The 18,165-nt window shown below is 42.7% G+C and overlaps 1 protein-coding gene across 3 annotated transcripts in view; it reads right to left on the bottom strand.

The window, feature by feature from the left end:
* Positions 1–18,165, bottom strand: part of slc17a9b (solute carrier family 17 member 9b) — a 31,132-nt gene that overhangs the window by 11,466 nt on the left and 1,501 nt on the right. For all 3 annotated transcript variants that reach the window (XM_036966448.1, XM_036966445.1, XM_036966446.1), the window contains exons 2-3: positions 17,965–18,162; positions 1,492–1,631 (exon numbers count right to left, since the gene is read on the bottom strand). In XM_036966448.1, the coding sequence (XP_036822343.1) occupies positions 1,492–1,631; positions 17,965–18,162 (338 nt within the window). The remainder of the gene's footprint in view (positions 1–1,491; positions 1,632–17,964; positions 18,163–18,165) is intronic.

The raw sequence follows: 18,165 nt of genomic DNA, 5'->3' as shown, positions 1-18,165 counted from the left end.
AACAAGCATGGGAAGTTATTTGGATTTTTACGAATTATCTTCGAAAGACAGGGTCCTGAAAATATCCTTTCAGTATATATATATATATATATATATATATATATATATATTTTCTCTTTTTTTCTTCTTCAGAACATTGACCGTGTGTAGGTAGATGCGGAAAGATATATACAAAAAATGTGTTGCAAGTTGGTGGGTTCACACCTAACTCGGCTCTTTAGTAAAGGTTGAATAGTCTATTGTTCAGCTAATAGCACATCCTGCTGTGCTTGTGAAAAACTAATAATAATACTTCTTCCCCTTTCCACATGTTAAAGATTCCAATAGAAAGTGTTTTTAGCCACAATCGGCCCCGACCCCAATTAATACATTTGGGTACAGTCGATAGCGTGCTGGACTTCGGGCTACAATGTTGAGGGTTTGAAACATGCTCCCTGCTTGTTTCATTACATTATTATGCCAGTCTCAGAGCAAATAGCCTGGATTGTTATTCCCATCTCGTTCCTCGCGTTATTATCCGCCTGAGTGGCTCGCTTGTGGGCGTGCTGGTAGGATGTACTGTTTTTTATTCTGTATATATGAATTACAAATCAGCCTTGACTTAAATCATGTTTCTAGTCTATTGCATAGTTACAATGTGTAATCATTGATGTCCTAGGAGCAGGAGAGGTAAACACTGTTGAAGTGGATAATTGTAATACATCATTCAGAAAATGGCGTTTGATACAACTTGATATAACTTGCTAAATAGCAAAGTTCGTAAGTTAAGTTTATGACGGAAAAATATGCACAATCGTTTGTCTCTACATTAGCTAACATATTCCTCTCAGTTGTACATGTTTTGCTTGTCTCGTTATGACGTTATCGCTACTTACATTTGCTTCCACCGTAACGTTTTGTCAGCCATCGGGTGGCTCGCGTATATCTTGGCTCTCTGTGGTAAAGGGTGTTAACCCCCCGTGTCCTGGCTAAAGTCACAAGTCACAAAGTCACAAAGTCACAAACATACTGTACCATCATGGCCACCTAATCATCCTCAGCTTACGGTAGGCTCATTCCCCCCCTGTAACTATTCCCCAGGTCGTTGCTATAAATGAGAATGTGTTTTCAGTCAACTTACCTGGTAAAACAAGGGTTAAATAAAAAAAAGAAACAAAAAAAAGTAGGAAACGGTGAACAGTTATACCTCAGGAGGAAGCAATAAAGTCAAACTTCAACCCCAGAGGCCACTCTTAAAGTTAAAACCACAGGCTATGTAGTTCTGAAGGTGAGACCATTTTTGTTTGTTCAGGACAGAGAAACTATTCGACTGGTTTTGTACAGTAATTGACTCTTAACCAGAAACCAGTTCTCTCGGTTTGGGCACACAGTTACTTGTCCCTTCCCCATGTGGCTCTAGTTATAATTACAGCACTATGTAGGAAATAATAGGGTGTCATTTGAGACGGAGCATAGCTGTTCATTCGCTCCCAGTGCCCAGTGACCTCTGACCTTGCAGCAGCCCCATCAGGAAGCGGGCCAGCGTCATGGAGAAGATGGGCTGAGAGCAGAAGTGGGCCAGGACGGGCGTGAAGGCTGTCATCGCCCCCCAGGCCGCCGCAGACAGCAGGAGCACCTTCTCACCTCCAACCCTGAAGGGAATAGATATCATAATAATGTTACTGCAACAACATGCACTCTCCAGACAACTTTATTATTACGACTATACATTCTCACCTTCAGCCATGAGGGGAAGAGATAGTCAGTCATATAACAGCATGGCTATTACTACAGTATTACACTACACCGTCAACCCTGAGGGGAAGAGATAGTCATATAATAGCATGGCTATTACTACAGTATTACACTACACCGTCAACCCTGAGGGGAAGAGATAGTCATATAACAGCATGGCTATTACTACAGTATTACACTACACTGTCAACCCTGAGGGGCCGAGATAGTCATATAACAGCATGGCTATTACTACAGTATTACACTACACTGTCAACCCTGAGGGGCAGAGATAGTCATATAACATCATGGCTATTACTACAGTATTACACAACACTGTCAAACCTGAGGGGAAGAGATAGTGATATAACAGCATGGCTATTACTACTGTATTACACTACACTGTCAACCCTGAGGGGCAGAGATAGTCATGTAACAGCATGGCTATTACTACAGTATTACAATACACTGTCAACCTGAGGGGCAGAGATAGTCATATAACAGCATGGCTATTACTACAGTATTACAATACACTGTCAACCTGAGGGGCAGAGATAGTCATATAACAGCATGGCTATTACTACAGTATTACACTACACCGTCAACCCTGAGAGGCAGAGATGGAGTAATATAACAACACTATCATTACTACTGGACTACTAACCTCCTCCTCCAACCCTGAGGGGAAGAGATGGAGTAATATAACAACACTATCATTACTACTGGACTACTAACCTCCTCCTCCAACCCTGAGGGGAAGAGATGGAGTAATATAACAACACTATCATTACTACTGGACTACTAACCTCCTCCTCCAACCCTGAGGGGCAGAGATGGAGTAATATAACAACACTATCATTACTACTGGACTACTAACCTCCTCCTCCAACCCTGAGGGGCAGAGATGGAGTAATATAACAACACTATCATTACTACTGGACTACTAACCTCCTCCTCCAACCCTGAGGGGAAGAGATGGAGTAATATAACAACACTATCATTACTACTGGACTACTAACCTCCTCCTCCAACCCTGAGGGGCAGAGATGGAGTAATAACAACACTATCATTACTACTAACCTCCTCCTCCAACCCTGAGAGGCAGAGATGGAGTCATATAACAACACTATCATTACTACTGGACTACTAACCTCCTCCTCCAACCCTGAGGGGAAGAGATGGAGTAATATAACAACACTATCATTACTACTGGACTACTAACCTCCTCCTCCAACCCTGAGGGGCAGAGATGGAGTAATATAACAACACTATCATTACTACTGGACTACTAACCTCCTCCTCCAACCCTGAGGGGCAGAGATGGAGTAATAACAACACTATCATTACTACTAACCTCCTCCTCCAACCCTGAGGGGCAGAGATGGAGTAATATAACAACACTATCATTACTACTGGACTACTAACCTCCTCCTCCAACCCTGAGGGGCAGAGATGGAGTAATATAACAACACTATCATTACTACTGGACTACTAACCTCCTCCTCCAACCCTGAGGGGCAGAGATGGAGTAATATAACAACACTATCATTACTACTGGACTACTAACCTCCTCCTCCAACCCTGAGGGGCAGAGATGGAGTAATAACAACACTATCATTACTACTGGACTACTAACCTCCTCCTCCAACCCTGAGGGGAAGAGATGGAGTAATATAACAACACTATCATTACTACTGGACTACTAACCTCCTCCTCCAACCCTGAGGGGAAGAGATGGAGTAATGTAACAACACTATCATTACTACTGGACTACTAACCTCCTCCTCCAACCCTGAGGGGCAGAGATGGAGTAATAACAACACTATCATTACTACTGGACTACTAACCTCCTCCTCCAACCCTGAGGGGCAGAGATGGAGTAATAACAACACTATCATTACTACTGGACTACTAACCTCCTCCTCCAACCCTGAGGGGCAGAGATGGAGTAATAACAACACTATCATTACTACTGGACTACTAACCTCCTCCTCCAACCCTGAGGGGAAGAGATGGAGTAATAACAACACTATCATTACTACTGGACTACTAACCTCCTCCTCCAACCCTGAGGGGCAGAGATGGAGTAATAACAACACTATCATTACTACTAACCTCCTCCTCCAACCCTGAGGGGCAGAGATGGAGTAATATAACAACACTATCATTACTACTGGACTACTAACCTCCTCCTCCAACCCTGAGGGGCAGAGATGGAGTAATATAACAACACTATCATTACTACTGGACTACTAACCTCCTCCTCCAACCCTGAGGGGCAGAGATGGAGTAATATAACAACACTATCATTACTACTGGACTACTAACCTCCTCCTCCAACCCTGAGGGGCAGAGATGGAGTAATAACAACACTATCATTACTACTGGACTACTAACCTCCTCCTCCAACCCTGAGGGGAAGAGATGGAGTAATATAACAACACTATCATTACTACTGGACTACTAACCTCCTCCTCCAACCCTGAGGGGCAGAGATGGAGTAATAACAACACTATCATTACTACTAACCTCCTCCTCCAACCCTGAGGGGCAGAGATGGAGTAATATAACAACACTATCATTACTACTGGACTACTAACCTCCTCCTCCAACCCTGAGGGGAAGAGATGGAGTAATATAACAACACTATCATTACTACTGGACTACTAACCTCCTCCTCCAACCCTGAGGGGAAGAGATGGAGTAATATAACAACACTATCATTACTACTAACCTCCTCCTCCAACCCTGAGGGGCAGAGATGGAGTAATATAACAACACTATCATTACTACTGGACTACTAACCTCCTCCTCCAACCCTGAGGGGCAGAGATGGAGTAATATAACAACACTATCATTACTACTGGACTACTAACCTCCTCCTCCAACCCTGAGGGGCAGAGATGGAGTAATAACAACACTATCATTACTACTGGACTACTAACCTCCTCCTCCAACCCTGAGGGGAAGAGATGGAGTAATATAACAACACTATCATTACTACTGGACTACTAACCTCCTCCTCCAACCCTGAGGGGAAGAGATGGAGTAATATAACAACACTATCATTACTACTGGACTACTAACCTCCTCCTCCAACCCTGAGGGGAAGAGATGGAGTAATATAACAACACTATCATTACTACTGGACTACTAACCTCCTCCTCCAACCCTGAGGGGAAGAGATGGAGTAATATAACAACACTATCATTACTACTGGACTACTAACCTCCTCCTCCAACCCTGAGGGGCAGAGATGGAGTAATAACAACACTATCATTACTACTGGACTACTAACCTCCTCCTCCAACCCTGAGGGGAAGAGATGGAGTAATATAACAACACTATCATTACTACTGGACTACTAACCTCCTCCTCCAACCCTGAGGGGCAGAGATGGAGTAATATAACAACACTATCATTACTACTGGACTACTAACCTCCTCCTCCAACCCTGAGGGGCAGAGATGGAGTAATAACAACACTATCATTACTACTGGACTACTAACCTCCTCCTCCAACCCTGAGGGGCAGAGATGGAGTAATATAACAACACTATCATTACTACTGGACTACTAACCTCCTCCTCCAACCCTGAGGGGAAGAGATGGAGTAATAACAACACTATCATTACTACTGGACTACTAACCTCCTCCTCCAACCCTGAGGGGCAGAGATGGAGTAATATAACAACACTATCATTACTACTGGACTACTAACCTCCTCCTCCAACCCTGAGGGGCAGAGATGGAGTAATATAACAACACTATCATTACTACTGGACTACTAACCTCCTCCTCCAACCCTGAGGGGCAGAGATGGAGTAATATAACAACACTATCATTACTACTGGACTACTAACCTCCTCCTCCAACCCTGAGGGGAAGAGATGGAGTAATATAACAACACTATCATTACTACTGGACTACTAACCTCCTCCTCCAACCCTGAGGGGAAGAGATGGAGTAATATAACAACACTATCATTACTAATGGACTACTAACCTCCTCCTCCAACCCTGAGGGGCAGAGATGGAGTAATATAACAACACTATCATTACTACTGGACTACTAACCTCCTCCTCCAACCCTGAGGGGAAGAGATGGAGTAATATAACAACACTATCATTACTACTGGACTACTAACCTCCTCCTCCAACCCTGAGGGGCAGAGATGGAGTAATAACAACACTATCATTACTACTAACCTCCTCCTCCAACCCTGAGGGGCAGAGATGGAGTAATATAACAACACTATCATTACTACTGGACTACTAACCTCCTCCTCCAACCCTGAGGGGCAGAGATGGAGTAATAACAACACTATCATTACTACTAACCTCCTCCTCCAACCCTGAGGGGCAGAGATGGAGTAATATAACAACACTATCATTACTACTGGACTACTAACCTCCTCCTCCAACCCTGAGGGGCAGAGATGGAGTAATATAACAACACTATCATTACTACTGGACTACTAACCTCCTCCTCCAACCCTGAGGGGCAGAGATGGAGTAATATAACAACACTATCATTACTACTGGACTACTAACCTCCTCCTCCAACCCTGAGGGGCAGAGATGGAGTAATAACAACACTATCATTACTACTGGACTACTAACCTCCTCCTCCAACCCTGAGGGGAAGAGATGGAGTAATATAACAACACTATCATTACTACTGGACTACTAACCTCCTCCTCCAACCCTGAGGGGAAGAGATGGAGTAATATAACAACACTATCATTACTACTGGACTACTAACCTCCTCCTCCAACCCTGAGGGGAAGAGATGGAGTAATAACAACACTATCATTACTACTGGACTACTAACATCCTCCTCCAACCCTGAGGGGCAGAGATGGAGTAATATAACAACACTATCATTACTACTGGACTACTAACCTCCTCCTCCAACCCTGAGGGGCAGAGATGGAGTAATATAACAACACTATCATTACTACTGGACTACTAACCTCCTCCTCCAACCCTGAGGGGCAGAGATGGAGTAATATAACAACACTATCATTACTACTGGACTACTAACCTCCTCCTCCAACCCTGAGGGGCAGAGATGGAGTAATAACAACACTATCATTACTACTGGACTACTAACCTCCTCCTCCAACCCTGAGGGGCAGAGATGGAGTAATATAACAACACTATCATTACTACTGGACTACTAACCTCCTCCTCCAACCCTGAGGGGAAGAGATGGAGTAATATAACAACACTATCATTACTACTGGACTACTAACCTCCTCCTCCAACCCTGAGGGGCAGAGATGGAGTAATATAACAACACTATCATTACTACTGGACTACTAACCTCCTCCTCCAACCCTGAGGGGCAGAGATGGAGTAATATAACAACACTATCATTACTACTGGACTACTAACCTCCTCCTCCAACCCTGAGGGGCAGAGATGGAGTAATATAACAACACTATCATTACTACTGGACTACTAACCTCCTCCTCCAACCCTGAGGGGAAGAGATGGAGTAATATAACAACACTATCATTACTACTGGACTACTAACCTCCTCCTCCAACCCTGAGGGGCAGAGATGGAGTAATAACAACACTATCATTACTACTGGACTACTAACCTCCTCCTCCAACCCTGAGGGGCAGAGATGGAGTAATAACAACACTATCATTACTACTGGACTACTAACCTCCTCCTCCAACCCTGAGGGGCAGAGATGGAGTAATATAACAACACTATCATTACTACTGGACTACTAACCTCCTCCTCCAACCCTGAGGGGCAGAGATGGAGTAATATAACAACACTATCATTACTACTGGACTACTAACCTCCTCCTCCAACCCTGAGGGGCAGAGATGGAGTAATATAACAACACTATCATTACTACTGGACTACTAACCTCCTCCTCCAACCCTGAGGGGAAGAGATGGAGTAATATAACAACACTATCATTACTACTGGACTACTAACCTCCTCCTCCAACCCTGAGGGGAAGAGATGGAGTAATATAACAACACTATCATTACTACTAACCTCCTCCTCCAACCCTGAGGGGCAGAGATGGAGTAATATAACAACACTATCATTACTACTAACCTCCTCCTCCAACCCTGAGGGGCAGAGATGGAGTAATATAACAACACTATCATTACTACTGGACTACTAACCTCCTCCTCCAACCCTGAGGGGAAGAGATGGAGTAATATAACAACACTATCATTACTACTGGACTACTAACCTCCTCCTCCAACCCTGAGGGGAAGAGATGGAGTAATATAACAACACTATCATTACTACTGGACTACTAACCTCCTCCTCCAACCCTGAGGGGAAGAGATGGAGTAATATAACAACACTATCATTACTACTGGACTACTAACCTCCTCCTCCAACCCTGAGGGGCAGAGATGGAGTAATATAACAACACTATCATTACTACTGGACTACTAACCTCCTCCTCCAACCCTGAGGGGCAGAGATGGAGTAATATAACAACACTATCATTACTACTGGACTACTAACCTCCTCCTCCAACCCTGAGGGGCAGAGATGGAGTAATAACAACACTATCATTACTACTGGACTACTAACCTCCTCCTCCAACCCTGAGGGGCAGAGATGGAGTAATATAACAACACTATCATTACTACTGGACTACTAACCTCCTCCTCCAACCCTGAGGGGCAGAGATGGAGTAATATAACAACACTATCATTACTACTGGACTACTAACCTCCTCCTCCAACCCTGAGGGGCAGAGATGGAGTAATAACAACACTATCATTACTACTGGACTACTAACCTCCTCCTCCAACCCTGAGGGGCAGAGATGGAGTAATATAACAACACTATCATTACTACTGGACTACTAACCTCCTCCTCCAACCCTGAGGGGCAGAGATGGAGTAATAACAACACTATCATTACTACTAACCTCCTCCTCCAACCCTGAGGGGCAGAGATGGAGTAATATAACAACACTATCATTACTACTGGACTACTAACCTCCTCCTCCAACCCTGAGGGGCAGAGATGGAGTAATAACAACACTATCATTACTACTAACCTCCTCCTCCAACCCTGAGGGGCAGAGATGGAGTAATATAACAACACTATCATTACTACTGGACTACTAACCTCCTCCTCCAACCCTGAGGGGCAGAGATGGAGTAATATAACAACACTATCATTACTACTGGACTACTAACCTCCTCCTCCAACCCTGAGGGGAAGAGATGGAGTAATATAACAACACTATCATTACTACTGGACTACTAACCTCCTCCTCCAACCCTGAGGGGCAGAGATGGAGTAATATAACAACACTATCATTACTACTGGACTACTAACCTCCTCCTCCAACCCTGAGGGGCAGAGATGGAGTAATATAACAACACTATCATTACTACTGGACTACTAACCTCCTCCTCCAACCCTGAGGGGAAGAGATGGAGTAATAACAACACTATCATTACTACTAACCTCCTCCTCCAACCCTGAGGGGAAGAGAATGATGAAACAGTGATACAAGTAGATGACAGTTACAATGATGACATACTCTCAATTTACAACCTGAAGGAAAGACACAGTACTGTAACCAGATGATAAGAATTACGCATCTCTCAATAGTACAACATGTATTTTCTCATCTAACCTGCTTCATTTGCACTATTCACAACAACATGCATACATGAAACCAAGTGATCCAGTTGGTCTCCAACAATTAGCTTTCACCTATTCTGTTGTCAGAACAATGCAAATGAAGAAAAGGAGACAAGGAGGCTACTTCCCATTATCAGCTGCCCATTTCCTGGGTGCTTCCTCTAATATCTGAAAGAATTGAAAATCAGAATCATATGATAATAGCTTCAGGTTTCTGACAAAAGGATTGAAAATCAGAATCATATGATAACAGCTTCAGGTTTCTGACAAATGTGTTGAAAATCATAATCATATGATAACAGCTTCAGGTTTCTGACAAATGTGTTGAAAATCAGAATCATATGATAATTGCTTCAGGTGTTTGGCCAAATCTAAACTGTTTCAGTGGAGTTAAGACCGTTTCAGGTCATTGATTTATGGGGGAGGAGTTGAGAGCAGAGGCTTCTGAACTTTGAACGCTCTATGACTTATTTCCTCCGTTGGCAAGATGTGAGATGACCCTAAACATCAACAGGCCATGTGAAAAAACAGAGAATCATTAAATACCTTTTAGACTGCCATTTTAGTCTGCAGTCACTTAAAATGTCTTGGTACTCATCTTCCCTACCAGGAAACACAACTGCCAGGCAATGTAATTGAAAAATGACTGACATTGGATGATTTGATCTGCTTTGACATCAGCATACAAAGCAAGCACAACTAACCAAGGATGTCAACGTCATTGCTGTCACCCTTTTCACCACCCAGACACCGACACAAGGGCTGTGCACTCCTCAAACAACACACAGTATAATACTAACGGTCACATAATGCCCTTCAAATTCCACTCATAACTCAAGGTTTATCTTGTATCCCTTTCATACATAGACCAAAATCCCACAAATTTACCATAACTTCAATTAAAAAACAGCCTTTTCGTATTTCTGAAAGGGGTTCTCCAAGAAAAAATGAATGTATTCATTTTTCCTGCATTTTCACAGACCCTGTATCCAAAATACAGGAATTGGGTCTGTGTGAATGATTCTGTTTTTTTTTTAAGGTAAATTCATTAAAAACTTATATTGTTTAACACCTCCTTAATTTGAACTGCAAACAGACCCCATGTTCAAACAACAACCCCCAACCCTCCCAAATTGCCAGTTACGACCTGATATATACAGTGCATTCGGGCAAGTATTCAGACTTTTTCCACATTTTGTTACCTTACAGCCTTATTCTAAAATGGATAGATTTAAAAGTCTCCCCCCCCCCCCCCCCCCACCTTACACACAATTCCCCATAATGACAAAGATAAACAGGTTGAGAATTTCTTGCAAATGTTTTTTTATTTTTTTTATATATAAAAATTAAATATGACATTTACATAAGTATTCAGACATTTTACTCATTACATTGTTGAAGCATCTTTGGCCGCGATTACAGCCTCAACGCTTCTTGGGTATGACGCTACAAGCTTGGCTCACCTATATTTGGGGAGTTTATCCCAATCTTCTCTGCAGATTCTCTCAAGCTCTGTCAGGTTGGATGGGGAGCGTTGCTGCACAGCTATTTTCAGGTCTCTTTGAAAGTCCGGGCTCTGGCTGGACCACGCAAGGACATTGAGAGACTTGTCCCGAAGCCACTCCTGCGGTGTCTTGGTTGTGTGCTTATGGTCGATGTCCTGTTGGAAGGTGAACCTTTGCCCCAGTCTGAAGTCCTGAGTGTTCTGGAGCAGGTTTTCATCAAGTATCTCCCTTTACTTTTCTCTGTTCACCTTTCCTTCGATCCTGACTATTCTCCCAGTCCCTGCCGATGAAAAACATCCTCACAGCATGATGCTGCCACCAGCATGCTTCACCGAAGGAATGGTGCCAGGTTTCCTTCAGACTTGACGCTTGGCATTCAGGCCAAAGAGCACAACATTGGTTTTATCAGACCAGAGAATCTTGTTTATCATGGTCTGAGAGTCTTTAGGTGCCTTTTGGCAAACTCCAAGTAGGATGTTATGTGCTTTTTACTGAGGTGGTTTCCGTCTGGCCTCTCCACCATAAAGGCCTGAATGGTGGAGTGCTACAGAGATGATTGTCCTTCTGGAAGGTTCTCCTATTTCCACAGAGGAACTCTGGAGCTCTGTCAGGTTTTCCTTTTGAATAGATTCGACCATCAGCCGACACAGCGATCTGTGTTGCCTGTGTCACTGACCTACTGACCTACTGAAAACTTGCTAACCATACAACAGTGTTTCTCTTATCCTCTAACACTAGCACTTCCTCCAACCACGAGTGAGTACTCAATAGTTTAAACATGTTTTATTGTGTGTATCTACCGGAAAGATCCATCCATTGTTTTGTTATTTTTGTTTAACTCTGCCTGCAAACACGCTGGATGACTCAAACCGTTGAGGAGCTTGAACGATTCATTGACGAGAGATACTTACGAACTCAAAAGAAACGCGTCACTGGTTACGGAGGACTCGAGCACTGCTGAGGACAACAAACCCAATCAACAAAACAAACCAAGTTGGCCAAGCTGTATCAACGATGGCACCAAACCATCCCCAAGCAAGAAGGCACATGTGGAGAGAGGTTTACGGATATAGATGTTGACTTGTTAAAATTCATCAATGAAAGGCTTGCCAAACTTGATATCTTGGATATATTACGAGAGGACATCAAAGCATTATGTGCTAGTCTAGAATTCAGCCAACGTCAGATTGATGATATAAGGAAAGAGAACACGGCGCTGAAATGTACTGTAGACTCTATTCATAGCAAGGTGGAGGTGGTGCAAAGGGAGAACAAACAACTTAAAGAAACCTTGCTTGATGTACAGTGTCGATCAATGCGGAACAATCTAATATTTTCAGGGATACCGGAGAATGACAACAGCAGAGGCTGTGAGCACACTGTCTGAGACTTCATGTCAACTCAACTAAAACTGCCCACTTAATGTTGTGTGTAATGTCACTTTCTCCAGCGTCCATAGAATAGGTAAGGCCTCTGGGAAATAGGCCACGGGCTATTGTTGCATGTTTTGACCATTTTAAGCAAAAGGAATTGACGAAGAGCAGGGGCAGAGAACTCAGAAACACTGATTTTGGAATGAATGATCACTTCCCCACGGAGATCAATGAAAGGAGAAAAAAAACAGTATCCCATTATGAAGGAAAAGCATTGCTGAATCAACAAGTCTCCATGGTGATGGATAAACTTTACATCCACAGGCAATTGTATCAGGACTCTAGAGTAACTCCCTGGCTATTTTAATTTAATGTTCAAATTTGAGTTTGTGTGTTGTAGTGTATCATGACAACTTCTACTATAATGAATACATGCTCTATTGATCTTCACTTGATAAGGAAAGGGCTGCATATAGCTCAGGTTAATGTATGTACCCTTCCTAACAAAATACATTAGGTTTTTAACTTGGTCAACGTAAATAATATTCATATTTTGACTATGACCGAAATGCATTTAGATGCATCTGTAAATGATGGGCAAATGAACATTCAAGGATATAGTCTACTGAGAAGGGACAGGAAGAGGAATGGTGGGGGTGTTGCACTGTATATTCAGAATCATATACCTTTTAAGAGGAGGGATGACCTTAATGTAGGTCAAATAGAGGCACTATGGGATGGCCTTGTCAAGGCACCCATATTGATTAAGGTTTTACTGCTAATCTACAAAGCATTACATAGGCTTGCTCATACCGATCTTTCCGATTTGGTCCTGCCGGTATATACCTACATGTAAGCTACAGTCACAAGACGCAGGCCTCCTAATTGTCCCTAGAATTTCTAAGCAAATGGCTGGAGGCAGGGCTTTCTCCTATAGAGCTCCATTTTTATGGAATTTTCTGCCTACCCATGTGAGAGACGCAGACTCGGTCTCAACCTTTAAGTCTTTACTGAAGACTCATCTCTTCAGTAGATCCTATGATTGAGTGTAGTCTGACCCAGGAGTGTGAAGGTGAAAGGAAAGGCACTGGAGCAACGAACCGCCCTTGCTGTCTCTGCCTGGCCGGTTCCCCTCTCTCCACTGGGATTCTCTGCCTCTAACCCTGTTACAGGGGCTGAGTCACTGGTGCTCTTCCATGCCGTCCCTAGGAGGGGTGCGTCACTTGAGTGGGTTGAGTCACTTGGGTTGTGCCGTGGCGGAGATCTTTGTGGGCTATACTCAGCCTTGTCTCAGGATGGTAAGTTGGTGGTTGAAGATATCCCTCTAGCGGTGTGGGGGCTGTGCTTTGACAAAGTGGGTGGGGTTATATCCTTCCTGTTTGGCCCTATCCGGGGGTATCGTCGGATGGGGACAGTCTCCCGACCCCTCCTGTCTCAGCCTCCAGTATTTATGCTGCAGTAGTTTATGTGTCGGGGGACTAGGGTCAGTCTGTTAAATCTGGAGTATTTCTCCTGTCTTAACCGGTGTCCTGTGTGAATTTAAGTATGCTCTCTCTAACTCGCTCTTTCTTTCTCTCTCGGAGGACCTGAGCCCTAGGACCATGCTTCAGGACTACCTGGCCTGATGACTCCTTGCTGTCTCCAGTCACCTGGTCATGCTGCTGCTCCAGTTTCAACTGTTCTGCCTGTGGCTATGGAACACTGACCTGTTCACCGAACGTGCTACCTGTCCCAGACCTGCTGTTTTCAACTCTCTAGAGACAGCAGGAGCGGTAGAGATACTCTGAATAATCGGCTATGAAAAGCCAACTGACATTTACTCCTGAGGTGCTGACTTGTTGCACCCTCGACAACTACTGTGATTATTATTATTTGACACTGCTGGTCATCTATGAACATCTTGGCCATGTTCTGTTATAATTTCCACCCGGCACAGCCAGAAGAGGACTGGCCACCACCCAGCCTGGTTCCTCTCTAGGTTTCTTCCTAGATTCTGGCCTTTCTAGGGAGTTTTTCCTAGCCACCGTGCTTCTACACCTGCATTGCTTGCTGTTTGTGGTTTTAGGCTGGGTTTCTGTACAGCACTTTGAGATATCAGCTATATAAATCAATTTGATTTGAAATAGAGGCACTATGGGTTAATGTACATCTGCCTCACTAGGCACCCATATTGGTAGGGTGTGTATAGACCTCCTAGCTCCAAGGTGTCCTATCTGAATGACTTACGCACTGCATTTGACCAGGCCACAGATAGTAACAGGGTGATTTTGATATAAACTGGAAGTATCATAATAATTCAAATAGAACTAAATTGATGAGATTTGTTTCAAACCACAGTTCTCGGCATATGGTTAATGATACTACTAGATCATCAACTGAAATTGGGTCACCGTTTGGACACATGCATTGATCATCTGTAATATACCATTGATCTGACAGGTTCATTAAATAGTACCTGCAAAACACCAGTCTCAACGTCAACAGTGAAGAGGCGACTCCAGGATGCTGGCCTTCTAGGCAGAGTTGCAAAGAAAAAGCCAGACTGGCCAATAAAACGAAAATATTAATCTGGGAGAAAGAACAGACACTGGACAGAGGAACTCTGCCTAGAAGGCCAGCGTCCCGGAGTCACCTCGTCACTGCTGACGTTGAGACTGGTGTTTTGCGGGTACTATTTAACGAAGCTGTCAGATTTATTTATTTATTTATTTTTTATTTTACCTTTATTTAACCAGGTAGGCAAGTTGAGAACAAGTTCTCATTTACAATTGCGACCTGGCCAAGATAAAGCAAAGCAGTTCGACAGATACAACAACACAGAGTTACACATGGAGTAAAACAAACATACAGTCAATAATAAAGTATAAACAAGTCTATATACAATGTGAGCAAATGAGGTGAGAAGGGAGGTAAAGGCAAAAAAAGGCCTTGGTGGCAATGAGGACTTGTGAGGAGTTTGTCAAGCGATGAAACCGTCACTCTTGTGCGGACATTTAGAAACAAAACATGGCAATTTGAAAAATAAGACACCTGAGTTTGAGCGAGATTTAAGATTACTTTTGAGTAGTAAGACGTGTAAAAGCAACAGATACCATTAATAAGAAGGGACTAGAAGCATCTTAAATGGTGAGCTACCGAGTGGCTAGGACAGGCAAGCTCCATACTATTGTGGAGGACTTAATTCTTCCTGCTGCCGTGGATATGGCTGGGATAATGCTGGGGGAAAAGACGACCAAAAAATATTCCGACATTGCCTTCATCAAACAACACTGTTTCACAACACATCAGTGACAAGGCAGGACATGTTTTGAAACAATTACTGCTTCGCATACAAGCCAGTGAATTATAAAGCTGGATGAGTCAACAGACCTGGCTGGCCTGGCACAGCTCCGGCTGGCCTGGCACAGTTCCTGGTATATGTCCGTTTACGTTTATGGGGGGTAAATTAAGGAAGACATCCTCTTCTGCAAACCACTGGAAACCAGGACAAAAGGAGAGGCTATTTTTCAAATTAGGAGGCTGCAGATTGCACAGAACAAAGCAGCAAGCATTGTTTTAAGGTGGAGACATGGTTCTTCTGTTGTAGTCATGCTCAAAGCGCTTGATTGGTCATCAATCAACAAGATAATTGAGGAAAAAAAACATGCACATTATATTCCATAGTATACACCATTTAAAACTCTTCACAAAAGTATTCAGTTGGTAAGAGACAGACAGTTAATACTAGGAAAATATTGTCCCATCTATGTGTTATCCAGACAGGAAAGAGAAATGGGCAAAATAACAATTCGATTTAGAGCAATAAAGAAATTGAATAATTTGTCTGAGCAAACCAGAAACCTTTCAATATATAAATTCAAACAATACTTTAAAACCATTTAAATATAATACATATGAAAGTTGTGCTGGACTATGGTAGAATGAACTATGAAGAATCAATCCATCTTTTTAGACTGTTAGAGTATTTATCTAATCAATATGTACCTGTATATATGTCTGTAACAGTGTGTTATGTCTGTAACAGTGTGTTATGTCTGTAACAGTGTATTATGTCTGTAACAGTGTGTTATGTCTGTAACAGTGTATTATGTCTGTAACAGTGTGTTATGTCTGTAACAGTGTGTTATGTCTGTAACAGTGTGTTATGTCTGTAACAGTGTGTTATGTCTGTAACAGTGTGTTATGTCTGTAACAGTGTGTTATGTCTGTAACAGTGTATTATGTCTGTAACAGTGTATTATGTCTGTAATAGTGTATTATGTCTGTAACAGTGTGTTATGTCTGTAACAGTGTGTTACAGTGTGTTATGTCTGTAACAGTGTGTTATGTCTGTAACAGTGTATTATGTCTGTAACAGTGTATTATGTCTGTAATAGTGTATTATGTCTGTAACAGTGTGTTACGTGAAAATGTGATCGTATTATGAATTGTATTTTAATGTTGAAGGACTCTTGGAAGATTAGAATCTCTTTTAGTCCTCATTTGGACTAATCAAATCAAAGAGTAACCATGGGGTTCTTGGTCACCTCCCTGACCAAGTCCCTTCTCACCCAATTGCTCAGTTTTGCCGGGCGGACAGCTCTAGGAAGGTTCTCGGGGTTCCAAACTTCTTCCATATAACAATAATGGAGGCCATCATGTTCTTAGAGACCTTCAATGCTGCAGAAATGTTTTGGTACCCTTCCCCAGATCTGTTCCTCGACACAATCCTGTCTCGGAGCTCCGTGGACAATTCCTTCGACCTCATGGCTTGGTTTCTGCTCTGACATGCACTTTCATCTTATATAGACAGGTGTGTGCCTTTCCAAAGCATGTCCAATCAATAGAATTTACCACAGGTGGATTCTAATAAAGGATGATCAATGGAAACAGGATGCACCTGAACTCAAGTCTCATAAGCAAAGCAAATACTTATGTAAATAAGGTATTTCTGATTTTTATTTTTTATAAATTAGCAAAAATGTCTAAAAATCTGTTTTCGCTTTGTCCTTATGGGGTATTGTGTGTAGATTTATGAGGAATTGCAAATGAGAACTTGTTCTCAACTGGCCTACCTGGTTAAATAAAAGGTGAAATAAAATAACATTTGTTTTATTCAATTTTAGAATAAGGCTGTAACATATATATTTTTTTGAAAAAGTACAGGGGACTGAATACTTTCCGAATGCACTGTATTTATATGGTTTATAAACGCAAATAAGTGCTAAATAAGGGGCTGTTTGAAAGGAGGCCATATAAACACTGCCTTATAATTTAAGGTAAATTACTCCATCCTCCGTCTGAAATGGGTATTGGCTCCTCAAACTACACTCCCTTTATACTCTGTAGCATGTACAGTAGTGTCTCTGCACCATGACATTCTATCACCATCCCCTCAGGAGTTCTTTTGCTTTTTGGGCTAATGGGTGTTTTGAAGTGAATATGAGTTAAATAAAATGTATTGTTTTATAGTCTATTGTACCAATGGAGCAGCTGTATGACGTAAAACAAATGTGTAAAACAGACAGTCTTGGGCTATTTCATTCTCAAATCGCAGGTCTCATATCATCCGATTGTCCATCTGTGTTTAAAGGTGAATAAAATGTAATGCAATGTACACTGTTTATTCTAGCTATTGTATGTAGTGAGCGCAGCTGCAGGTTGTGCAAACAGGCAATTTATGTGCAAATGTATGAGCAAACAGACAATAACTCTATAATCATCTCCTCTCGTTGCCCACCTGTCGCTGACGTAGCCTCCAAGGACCTGTGTGAAGCAGTAGCCCCAGAAGAAGCTGCCCAGCACCATGCCCTGTTCCCTCTTGGTCCAGTTAAACTTCTCGGCCATGCTGACGGCACAGATGGGCATGGCCACGCGGGCACAGTACAGCAGACAGGTCCCCAGCAGTAGCACCACCGTCCATACCCGCGCCAGGGGTCTG

The sequence above is a fragment of the Oncorhynchus mykiss genome, chromosome 28, assembly GCF_013265735.2.
Source record: "Oncorhynchus mykiss isolate Arlee chromosome 28, USDA_OmykA_1.1, whole genome shotgun sequence".
Lineage (NCBI taxonomy): Eukaryota > Metazoa > Chordata > Actinopteri > Salmoniformes > Salmonidae > Oncorhynchus > Oncorhynchus mykiss.
This window is presented reverse-complemented; position numbering and strand designations above follow the sequence as displayed.